Below are 12,094 nucleotides of genomic sequence, written 5' to 3'. Positions count from 1 at the left end.
TGGTTGCGTCCCCGCCGTCCTCGGCTCCTGGCTTTAAAGATTGGCACTGCACGCGCAGCGAGAGCGTGGAAAGCACAGAGGCCGACGCCGATGCGATGGATGCCGCACGATACCTCTGCCCAAGGAAACAAAAAAAGAATTGTTTAAATATGGTATTGCCAGTCCAATCCAATTTTTCATCCGAATGGAACGATTTGATCTTTTCCCTACCATTCCATGGTATCGCGGTGAACTTCGCTGCCACACCTGTGTAATCAGGAAGGCATCGATGGTGGCGCGTTACGGTTTCATGAACCGAACAATGAAAGGTATCAGCACCAAAGAAAAAGGTTGTTGCTCTGAGCCACATGGTAAGATGCTTTAGAACTCTAGGTGGTTGGTGACGCAGTCTCGGTAGCGACGGCCATAGCCAACAAGAAGACAATCGGTTGTACCACTAGTTTGTACAACCTCCGTATCAAAATGTTTATCGCTGTTAATTTTTACCATAACGATTTGCATCTTATCAAAAATTATAAGATGAGTTTGCGCTAAATTAATTAGATTAAGTCGTACGGAGAATTTTTTTTTGTCTCGGGTATATTTGCTAGTGTAATATAATTTCTTGCGCCCATCTCGCTAGTCTGGGCCGATCAATTTCTTGCGCGTGGGCCGGGCCCAACATCGCGCGTGGCGCGGCACCACTACGAACGGCCCGTAAAGGCTGCGGCTGGGCTTCACTTTTCTTCGCGGCGCGGCATCCCGCGTGGCTCGCCCGTTTTCCATCATCACGAGGGCGCGCGTCGTGTGCTGCCTGCCGCCCGTCCGTCGTCCGTCGGACGCGCGCGGCCAGCCGAGCCCAGTCGGGGGCTTCTTCCCCTCCGCAGCCCCGCGGTCGGGCTTGGTTTGCGGGCGCAGCAGCCTGCCGTTTCGTTCCAAGCGTCGTGTGCCGGACGGCCGGGGCCGTCGGTTAAACTAAAAAAACTATCAAGCGGTGCGGCGGCTGGCTGGGGCTGTCTCGTCGCGCATTGTGTGTCGTGAGCTCGCTGATAGAGACCGGGACGACGGGGTGGCCGTGCCCCGTCGATTTGCGTGGTGGTTGGTGAGTGTCAATCGACATGTTTCGGAACCAACCGATAATAGCAAAACCTGCCACAGGCACCACGCTGCAGACTGATGGGCACGTATCGGCAACCTCTTTCTGTCCCGAAATGAAAACCTGAGAATTCTTTCTGGTAACTGAGTGAGTGCACGTACGATTGGCTCGGCCGCGCGTACAGGCGGCCAGGCAAAAGCCTCTTGACTCTTGTTGTACACAGCCACACGCAGACACGCTCCCCAATTTGCCCTTTACATAAAAACCCAGAGCAACATGTTAAATGAGTACGCAAGTACGCATGATGGAGGTGAGGCCGTGAGCGTTGATGCCATGCCGATACGTGAGATCGATCTAGCCCATCATCTTTTTTATCTAGCCCATCATCTACAACAACCTATCCGCGGCTTGCTGCTTGGGGTTGTTGCTGGGGTGCCACCCACAGCTCCGCGAACTTCATCACCTTGGAGATGCTCTCCAGCACCTCGTAGGGCGTGATGTCCCCCGTCACCACCACCTTCTTCTTCTCCAAATCCACCTCGAACCACGTGACACCTGCGCACGAAGAAGACGGGAAAAGTAATTAGGTCATGAGTTGTTACACGTAGCACCAGAAAATCTACTACTAGAATATTGTTACCATTGAACTGACGTGACTAATTAGAAAGCAGGCTTCTCCTTTGGGAGCAGGTGAGTTCTGTACGCTAGTAAGTACTGCCGTACTGGACGGTAGAACACTGAGCACACACAGCACCGACAAGTGTAACCGAAGCACGAGCCGGAAATGTGCCCGTTCCGTTGCAACGAGCCGCCTGGGTGGCGGAGGCCGTGCGCTCTCGTGCTCCCCGCGAACTTTTATACTAGCCGCCAAATCTTGGCCACCGACTGCCTGCCTCTCCCAAAGTTTTCCGGAGAAGGTAGGCAGTGCACCACCGGCACCAGGCAGCCGGGCACGCACATGTGCACAGTAGAAACATGTGCCGGGGCACGCGTGTCCGCGGTTCTGCCCGCGCCGCACAGCCGAAACGACAGGACGCCAACTCACGAGCAGCGGATGGTCACTGGCGACCGACCGCAACATGCATGCTCAATGTGACTGATGACTGTCAGGCACAACCGGCATGCCTGTCAGGCAGTCCGTGCTCGATCACTGTTCGCCGCGGAACAGCAGCGGCGCATCGCATGGAGGGGCCGAGGTCCGAGGGGACGAGGGGAGGGTGGTCGAGATCGTCTCCGCCGGGTCTCGGTTCTTCTTGTTATTGCTGAAGTTGTAGTAGTAAAATGATCGGGGCGCGCACAAAGGTCAACCGCCGGGGCGCGTTTTTCTTGCTGCGTCAGGCGATCTTGACCCGGGTGCCTGGTCCCTGCTCCTGCTCTGCTCCGAATGCTCCATCCTGAGCTCTGTAACTTTGTCCTCTCTGAAGACCGTGCTCAGCTTCAGCTCCCATCCCGAGACACGCGCCCATGTGCTATTCCTACCACTACTACGAATTGAAAGGAAAAAGAAAAAGGATGTGTGCTCAGCTTCTCCTCTATCTATAGATGTGTGCCATTTTCTCGGCCGGCGATTACTTCGAGATTCTAGAAATACATGTCAGTGTGTTTTGCTTCACTGATAAGAAATGAAACGCTTGAATATGCATGAACGCATCGAGGAGATGGCTTCCTTTTCTTCAAACAAAGCATCGAAGAGACGATGAAGCAAAGAAACGATGTTTGGCCGTTCCTCATGTTAGCAAGTATGGCCGGTAGTTAAGATAACTTCATCTCGCAGAAGGAAGTACTGCTAATCTTTTACACTACCGTAGACAGTCACTCGCATAATGAACGGAAGGTGAGAAAGTGTACACGTACTTAACCGTGCATCCTTTTATCCCCTAATGATGATCTATAAAAGGATTCCGAACACAGACCCAAAAGTGGATAAACATTAAAGGATCAGTTCTCATACCGTCCATCTTGGAGATGTGCTTCTGGACTTTCTTGGCGCATCCGTAGCAGTGCATGGACACCTTGAGCTCCACAGTCTGCAACACACAGATGCAGCAACAGAGAGCATACACATCAATAATTACGCAAAGGTACCCAGCTCAAACAGAGGTCAACATGTTCTTCTGCACAGGCATCTATCCATCTACTATCTGAGAGGGACAAACTAGCGATTGCTTGCTTACCTTGGGCTCCAGATGGAAAGCAAGGGTTCTTGCAGCTCCATCGACCAAGTCCCTGAGCTTCACGAGCTCCTCCAGCTGGCTGCTCACCAGAGCCCTCCGCTCGTCGGCCTCGTCCTCGTCCTCCTCCTCCTCCACGGAGTGCACGCAGGCGCAGGCGTTCGCGCACAGGGAGAGCGAGAAGCAGTCCAGGACCCTGTCAAGCCCCAGCTTCCTCCTCCCCATCTCTCCCCCCTAGTCTCCTTTCTGCTCTTCCTTCCTCTCTGCTGTGCCCAGTGAAGCTTCTGCAGATACAAACACACGAGGCAGGCCTACCAATGCAAAGCACCGGTTGAAATGGGGGCTCAAGGAGATGGAGGAGATGTATATATATATAAGCAGGAGGCAGGAGGGTTGGAGTGGTGTGTTACTCAAAAGCTTGAGCAGCTTCCGAGAAGTAAAATTTCAACTCCGGTTTGAGTTGAGGAGCAGACAATATGGCGAGCTCTCCATGTGACAATGTGCTAGCTTATTGGCGCTGGTGGAATAATTATGCGTTCGAGAAACACATTGCAGGGCTAAATTACAATAATACAAAAAAAATATATGATGCAGCAAATACTAATAGAAAAATGCCTTGATGAACGAAAAGGTTATTAGCAATATAATAGGCCCAATCATGCAACAATGAACGCCTGGCCTTTCGCCATTATTCAAGTAAGTTGCAACAGATAAAATAAAAACCTGCAGCTGGTTAGACGTCAGCGGTCACAAGTTGCCACATACGTGCCTTTCACTGGTGCACATCAACAGACATGTAGATCAGTATTTGCATGTATGGCCTGTGTGCTATAGTACTACACTAGCTCATTAGGTAGGGAATACGTGTCAACGCTAGCAGAGCAGCGAGAGAAGGCGTACAAGTAAGACGGCACAATTTACCATATAAAACCATATCCGCTTGCGCTCGCGCCGGCGAGAGGACAAGGCTTAAATTTGGCCGGGGAATATGAAATGCCCGTAGGTCGCCTTCAGAGACGTATGCCACAGCAGCGGTTGGAGCCCTCCTCGGTAGGCCACGACTTGGCAACCGATCAACGACCTTTTAACCTTTTGGGCTTTTGGCAATATCAACAAGAATGTAACGCCTTCAACTATTTTTTTTTTGCCAATTTGCTAGCAAGACGCTCCCTTCTTAGTGCAAGGATACGCATCTCTTTCACGCATTCTTTAAAATAATAATTACGAGTGCACCATCCTTGGTGCAATGTTGTCACCTTTTGATTGCCCAAAGTGCATTGCAGTGCGCTTCGACTTCGTATGACAGGATACGAATGCGACCCCATCCCCAATTAGGATGAGTGTCACGACTAATCAATAGTAGTAGTTAATATTCTTCTTCGATGCAATTTAATCATAAACCCTTCCTTCTTTATAACAAGGCACACAATTTTTCGTCCTTTATTTGCTGAAAGCGCGACGCGCACCAGCTTCATGTGAGAGGATATGTCCGTCCAATTAGGAGATATTTTGATATTTGACATCCAATTTATAAGTCTTTTAAGATTTGACACTCATATCACAATAACATGTGGGGTCACTCTGAGTTATTGATACGTGGATCACGGTGTCAAATCTTGAAAGGCTTGAGAATTCAGGGTCAATTTCTCAATTAGGAGGAGCGGCACGAGTAATCAAACACCTAATGTTTGTAGTTACGCGCGACATCTCCATCGCTCCCACTCCCAGCCTTTGGTGAACAGTGGCGGAGGGGAATATGGTGGTGGGCCCTCTCGCGATTGAAAACTGTCTGCTCTATGCTCGAGGACGGGGCGCCCATCTATCCATCTATCTGAAAGGTTCATGGGTAGGTAGCCAAGGGGGAGCAGACATGGCCGGTGGGCCCGGCACGGAATTATTGGATCAGTGGGGGCAGCGGCCATGATGCCATACACTTGTCCAGCATGGATTGGCTGTCCCCGTGTCACTTGTGACCTGCCTGCCCCTCTGCAGATTGCAATGCTGATACGAAAACGTAGCAAGGAAACATGCATGAGACGGCTGGCGTGCAATGCCTTTTGCATCTTCAGAGATGGAGCAAAGACATTTCATGGGAAGAACGGTAAAAGCCGTAGTGTTTGTACAGTTCTTCAAAATGAGAGGTGACGTGTGACTAGTCATGTGCCAATTGATAGATCAAGGGAGCCCAGGGCCCGTGCCGTTTATGCTTTTATGCCTGCTAGGGGAAGAGAGAGACCATGAGAAGGTAGAGGTGAGCTAGAGTGGGCACTTTCTTGCTAAGAATGCCCATCATTTGCTTGGGAAAAAGTCACTGTACGTCAAGGCCCTTCGGGACAAGAACCAAGCTGTTGCATATGCGAGTGATTATGGATTTCTGATTTCTTAGCCCTTGTTTACTTCCTTCCAAAATTCCAACTTTGACACTATGCAAAAAGAAGATTCCCCATCACATCAAACTTGCGGTACATGCATGGAGTACTAAATGTAGATGAAATAAAAAACTGATTGCACAGTTTTGTTGTACTTTGCGAGACGAATCTTTTAAGCCTAATTAGTCAATGTTTGGACAATAATTCACAAATACAAACGAAATGCTACAGTTACGCATTTATGGCAAAATGCCAATTTTGCCACTCCTAAATTGGGAACTAAACAACACCTTAGTGTTGTTGGCTATCAGTCCTGGGGTTTGGAGAATATGGCTTGTAGCTGATGCTGATGGTGATGGGATGCGGCTTGCTGACAGCTCACAGGTCGGAGTGGCCGAGTGGGCTCTTTTGCCATATACTAGCCACCAGCCAGAGGGGGCAACCGGCAACGTGAGGATGTTTCGCCGGTGGGGCGGCAAACGAATGGATGCTGGAGCAAGGGGGCCTGGAGTGTGCCGTTGGCGCGCCCAGCACTTCCTGCTCCCACTCCCGGTTTCGCCCATTTCTCAGGAATATCCATGCACTTCCAGCCAGATTCACGGGACTCGAATAGTGGTTTCTTCATTCATGTCAAGCATACATATAAGTAAACCGAGCAGTACAATAGGTCTCCCCTCTCTGCAGGGGCAGCAAGTCGCATGAATTTGACACCAGGCTCACCTGAGCAACTTCCCTGCTGTTCCAGCAGTTCGCAAGCCGTAACTGAACAGAGAACCATACTGAATAGCAGTCTATCCTGCGTGCCTGACTGGCTACTGCGAGTTTCTAGCTACCAGAAGCATGAAACCAAGTTCTTAGTGAAATGCGTGCATAGCACATTTTCTTCAAAAGGCGAGCAACCCAACAGGAAGCTACTGCAGAAGACGAAATCAGAGGCAGAGCTGAGCAAGAGTTAGCGTCAGTAACCGCCACCTCAGGTTCTTCTCATGATGAGAGACCTGCAGGGAAATGAAGTAATAACCAGTATTATGCTCGTGAGCAACGGTAGAAACGGATGGCGTATTGGATATCACGAGTTCTCACCTAAGAGTGGGATACTGCAACCCCATAGAATGGTCCAATTCATGCAGATGACCACAGCAGTTAGTCAAACCTGCAAAAGATGCAACGTTCTCTATGACTGGGAGGATCCCAATGCGTATATTTTCAGAATGTATCAACGGTAGTTTGCTTTTCTAGCGAAAATTTAACCGAAGCAAGTTTGGGAACTATGTGATGGCCTACACAACCAAGAAATAAAGCTTCCTATTTTTTCCCAAATAAAATAAAATAAAATAAAATAAAAACCATATTCTGAGACTGTTCACATAGACCTGCTAAAATTCCTAGATTAAATCACATTCTCAACTTATGAAAAGGAAAATTCTAAATAGCGATATTTCACTGTTGATAACTACTAACTTTAGCTTATTGTCAATTCCAGAGCCTCCGAAGTAGGGAACAGGCACAGCTATCGACACTTCACTTGTAAGCATTTTAACGGAAATGCAAAGAACAATATGGGATGCAACTCACGAGCAGAAAACACGTGTGCGTACCTGCTAGGTGAAGAAAACAAAAGAGAAAAATCTGTAGTTCTATAAGAATCCGGGGAGTTGGTCTTGAGAAAGATCTGAGCTGTCCAGCAAAATGGCAATAAATCATGCAAATTCTACAGACTCAAAGCTGGTTTAGTGAATCCACTTCAACTGTCAACTTTTCACAAGGCAAAGCTCATCTCCGAGTATCTGAAATTGTAAGTCATGTCAGTCTTTGCACTTGGTGTTAGCACATGGGTCATAGACCTAATGAATTTCAAAGTTTTTGAACTTGCCTGCGACTTCTGTTACAATGATGAACAGGTTCATGACTAATATCAGAAGAATAGCCATTTGAACACAAAAGAAAAGAAAACAGAAAAAAACACATTAGTTGGTTGGATATGGTATTTCTTGGGAAGTCAATGAAATAGGATCATTAGTTGCACCATGAATGGAAAAGAAATGAACTTCATTTAATAGGCATTCGTTCTTGTTTTGCTGACTCATATCATTCAGAACAGAAAAGGTACAATGCATTTTAGCAAGCATGTTGTAATGTAATTGGCAGGCAGTGCATAGATGGAGAAACATGACCAAAACAGACTGGCAGGATAAAGATTGGGAACACACAGCTAGAGAAACAGAATCTTCAGTGTTATTACCAGCAACTATTGAACAAAATAGCCAAATTAGAAAATCTGAGCTCTGAGACTAAGGTGATTGAACAATCTGTATGCTGATAGTTCTAAAAAAATTATATATTTAACATCAACCTAATGAAGGAACCTGGATCCTTAGCAGTATTATGTTCAGATTTCAGAGGATAAACTCTAGCTGCCATTGGAACTGTGGTTAAAATATCACATAATACATCTGGTCATAAATACTCGCTTTGAATATGTACCAAGAAATGAGAGTATGGTATCTAAATCTGTAATACAAGGCATGATAATCGATGAAGTTTGAATTTACCTTGGCGATGCTAATGAAGATGCAAGTTTGAGACAATTACTGCCAAAATTAGGTGGACAGCTTGTTCCTTCCTGAACCCCAGTAGCACCAGTCAATATTGGCAACCTACTTTCATTAAAAATAAACCAAAAATAGGGATCAGATGTAAGTTTATGAACATATACGAAATAGGAGAGCACAATCCAGTTTTAATCAATGCCACATCTAAGTAGTAGTGCTGGTTATCTGTGAAGTGTCAGAATCAAAACAAGCCAGATTGAAATACACTGCAGCTTGGAGTTAATTTGGCCATCAAACAGACAGTTATCAAGTTTTCTTCCAGTTGATTGCACCACTAAACAAAATACCAACAAGAATTGATCAATAATTCAAGCTGTTAAGAAAAAAATAATAAAATTTCAAAAGGAAGTACACAGATTAAAACTATAAATCAGAAGAATTAAGGTTAAGTGCACCACTAAACTCAAGCTGTTAAGGAAAAAAGTGGCAAATTTCAAAAGGAGGCATACAGATTAAAATTATCAATCAGAAGAGTTAAGGCATAGTTCTTTCATAAGATTTAGGGAAATTTAACTACTGCATACCAGGTCATTGGTCCCATTTCCGAATCGCCATCACGTTGTTGACCCACAAATCCCGGCAGAATCATAGAAACGGAGGGGAAACCAGGCCCCATAGGATGCAAGCCACTGAACAGCATAACTACAGTGTAAATGCAGTAAAATGTTAGCCTACGGTGTTCGCAGCAGGACTACAGCTTGAAATGCACAAGTGCAATTGGAAAAAAAGGATGGTAGGGGTAAAATAAAACAAAACTGCATGGCAAAGGAATGTGAAGAAAATGAGACAATCCCCCATATGGTAAACATAATACAAACCTAGAGCTTTAAGTAAGAGCACAAGTATGAATCACATGATAGCTAGGCCCAATCCTTATTTCAGAATTACCATCAATGAGCAATAATAAAGTTTTTCCAACAGCTAAGGTAGGGGTATAAACTTGGCGATTTTTTTTAAAAAATGAATAACCTATCAAACTCATCCTGAAATGGTTAAAATCAGTTACTCGGTTGATATGCACTGGAGTAACAAAGAGGAAAAACAAACCAAATATCATTTCCACTTTGACTCAATTGAGTGAAAGTATCCATTCCACACCATGCAAGAATAAAGGTCTTTCAAATGGTTTGATTACTTGACAGTTTTCTCTTATGACATGCATAGATCCTTATGTATAGCAAAATGGTACACAAACCTGGCAATTTTGTTGGAGTGCTAGTGGAACCTGGTTCATATTGGGTAGAGCTTCTTGCTTCCATATCACCAACAAAAAGGCTGCCACCATCGAAAAAACAGGTCCTCTCTGCTTCCTTCATATCATCTTCCACTGTTACTTCCGATAGCACTACAGAACTGTTTGTTTCAGGGGGTGCGGTGGCCTCGCCATCATCAGATGAACTTATCAGTGTTGTTTGTGGATGAGATTGAATTTTGCTGGTACTGGTATCTTTCTGAACAAATATCTGAGCAGATGCCCTTGGTGTGGGTACAATTCGTGGTTGAACTGACCTTTGCTGACAAACTGCAATCTGGGGTTCAGTACAAGGTCTGGTAGTCTCAGCAACGTTTACATCTCTAACTTGATCCCAGAATTCTGAATTTTTGCTATATTTATGTGATGTTGATATAGGATGCAAAGCAGAGCATGGCATGGTGTCGATAGGAACTATGCGGTGAGAATCAACAGCGGTTCCATGTTCAGGAGATGCAGGTGGAACAAAGGCCTTCCTTCTGAAAACGGGATGGGACTGTGGTGTCAGAGAATTATGTGCCTTATGCACAGCTGACGAGAACAATTTATTGAATGTTACACGTCGTGCTTTCTCTCTTTGAGTAAAGGATTGATTGCAAGGAAGGGTTTGTTCATGCTGCAAACTTGCTTTATGGACAGCTGATGAGAAGAGTTTATTGAATGTTATGCGCCGTGCTTTCTCTCTTTGAAAAAAAGGGAACTCTTGATGGGATGATCTAGAAGAGTAAAAGGGTGGTGGAGCTGAACTTGTGTTTGATCTAAAGGTTTGATTACAAGGAAGGGTTTTTTCATGCTGCAAACTTAGAGTCTGAGAGGAGTGCTGTCTCATATCTGCATTTGATGAAACCTCTGCATTCTCTGATCTGGAATATGATTTGCTGAAACATAGGCAGCAACACTGTTAGTGCTAATCAAGCTAGCATTATCTTTCACAGAGCACAAAAGGAGAGGAGAAATGGAACTCCACTTACCTAGTCGTCTGATGAGATTGGTAGGTTCTGGATCCTTTTTCTCTGTGCACGTTTTGCTTTTCACTGTAGCCTTTAACATTGCCATAATATGAATGAGGTTGTGTCTGAACATTGTCAAAGCTCTTGGTATCACTGTAGGATCTGGTTCCTTCAAAATAACCATTGTCAACACTCTGCATAATACCCACACTGTCATGATACTCACTCTTGGTATTATCATGGAGATTTATCTCATTAAACCGATCATGCACCCATGCCGCCTCCTCTTTAGGATTCCATATCTTTTGGCCACCAAAAATTTGCCTGAATCAGTGACATGGATATATTAGGAAGCTACAAGATATGGTCTGTAGTTTCTGAGCATTGGCAACGATGAATAACTAATGCAACTAAATGCCAATTTTTCTGTTGAAAACTCTTGTGCAACCAGCAAAGCGATCTTTGCAATCTGCCTTTTCCAGCTATACATGCTAGAGAATATATTTTTTCTAACAGCGCCAACTTATTCGACAGTCTCCTCCCCATGAGTGAATAATTCGCACTATAGAGCATGCAGTGCTTCCAGTAATATACCATCGCAATTTTACACACGACAGGTTCAATTTGAAAATAGCAGCAGCATCAAAACCTCTTAAAAATTCTGACTAACATTCGGTCTACTGCTCAGATAAACAAGGGAAGAAGAAGAAGCGACGAGCCAAGGACGCGAAATTTAGAACCTTTGGTGCCCGCGGATGCCGTCTTCCTGGCCCCGGAAGCGAGTGTCGTGCTGGTAGAAGGCGCCTGCCGTCGGCACGGCGTAGGCTGCATCCTCCTCCTCCTCCATTTCCTCCTCTTCTCCTTCCACCGCCGATTCCTCCTCCTCTCCTTCCACCGCCAATCCCTCCTCCTCGTACTTTCCTTCGTGCTCCGGCGCCACATCCACCTCACCGGCCACCAATTCGACCTCTCCTCCGCCTCCGCCGCCAACACCTCCCGCCTCGCGCTCCTCGAACACGTCCCCGCATTCCTCCTCCTCGGTGCCGTAAACCCCCTCGTCGCCGTCGTCGTACAACTCCGCCGCGCCCTGCCCGTCGGGGTCGGACTCGGAGTCGAACACCGTTGACGACGGCGGCGGCGAACCGCTCCCGCCGCCGCCCTCGTCCTCGTCCTCCTCCTCATCGTCGCTCGCCGCCGCGCGACGCCTCGCCGCCGGGAGCGGCGCGTCATCGAGGTCGCTCTCGTACTCCGCTTCCGCCTCCCCGCCCGCCTTCTCCGCCTCCGCCATGGGTGGGAATGGGATGGGTGGGGTTTAGCCAATTGGGCGAGAAATGCTAGGGTTTAGGCTAGGGTTTGAGGGAATCTAGAAGGTCCGAGGGTTCCCGAGCTCCCGACTGACTCCGTGCTGATTTGCCGCCGCGAATTCGCTTGATCACCTTTTTGGCCTGTACGGTGAGAGTGGCAGGAAGTGCTCGTCGATCGGCTTGCTTTGTCGAGGTGGGTTGTTCAAACGCCGGAGTAATGTGACGCTGATAGGTGGGCCCGGGCGATGACACCGGGCAGCGGTTCCACCAAGGTAAGCGGTTCTTCACTCCTAAGCAGCGGGCTCCTATCTGGGCCGTCCGATCGTTTTCAGGTGAGGGCTGTCGTGCGTTGGATTGTCGC

General features: G+C 47.0%; 2 protein-coding genes across 2 annotated transcripts; both read right to left on the bottom strand.

Annotated features, from left to right (window-relative positions):
• Nucleotides 1–1,191: 1,191 nt before the first annotated feature.
• Nucleotides 1,192–3,742, bottom strand: LOC117854975 (protein SODIUM POTASSIUM ROOT DEFECTIVE 2). The gene is made up of 3 exons (XM_034737245.2): nt 3,250–3,742; nt 3,027–3,102; nt 1,192–1,630 (listed from the first exon to the last, which is right to left on the bottom strand). Exons 1-3 carry the CDS (start codon nt 3,469–3,471, stop codon nt 1,473–1,475), a joined length of 456 nt encoding a protein of 151 aa, XP_034593136.1. The 5' UTR covers nt 3,472–3,742; the 3' UTR covers nt 1,192–1,472.
• Nucleotides 3,743–6,216: 2,474 nt separating this feature from the next.
• Nucleotides 6,217–11,874, bottom strand: LOC117855004 (protein MLN51 homolog). Its single transcript, XM_034737273.2, has 9 exons — nt 11,170–11,874; nt 10,451–10,753; nt 9,423–10,357; nt 8,752–8,869; nt 8,168–8,272; nt 7,489–7,524; nt 7,214–7,402; nt 6,699–6,768; nt 6,217–6,613 (listed from the first exon to the last, which is right to left on the bottom strand). Exons 1-7 carry the CDS (start codon nt 11,715–11,717, stop codon nt 7,375–7,377), a joined length of 2,073 nt encoding a protein of 690 aa, XP_034593164.1. The 5' UTR covers nt 11,718–11,874; the 3' UTR covers nt 6,217–6,613; nt 6,699–6,768; nt 7,214–7,374.
• Nucleotides 11,875–12,094: the final 220 nt, after the last annotated feature.

Source organism: Setaria viridis, chromosome 5, assembly GCF_005286985.2.
Source record: "Setaria viridis chromosome 5, Setaria_viridis_v4.0, whole genome shotgun sequence".
Lineage (NCBI taxonomy): Eukaryota > Viridiplantae > Streptophyta > Magnoliopsida > Poales > Poaceae > Setaria > Setaria viridis.
The sequence above is the reverse complement of the archived record's forward strand: the minus strand, read 5'-3'. Positions and strand labels throughout refer to the sequence as shown.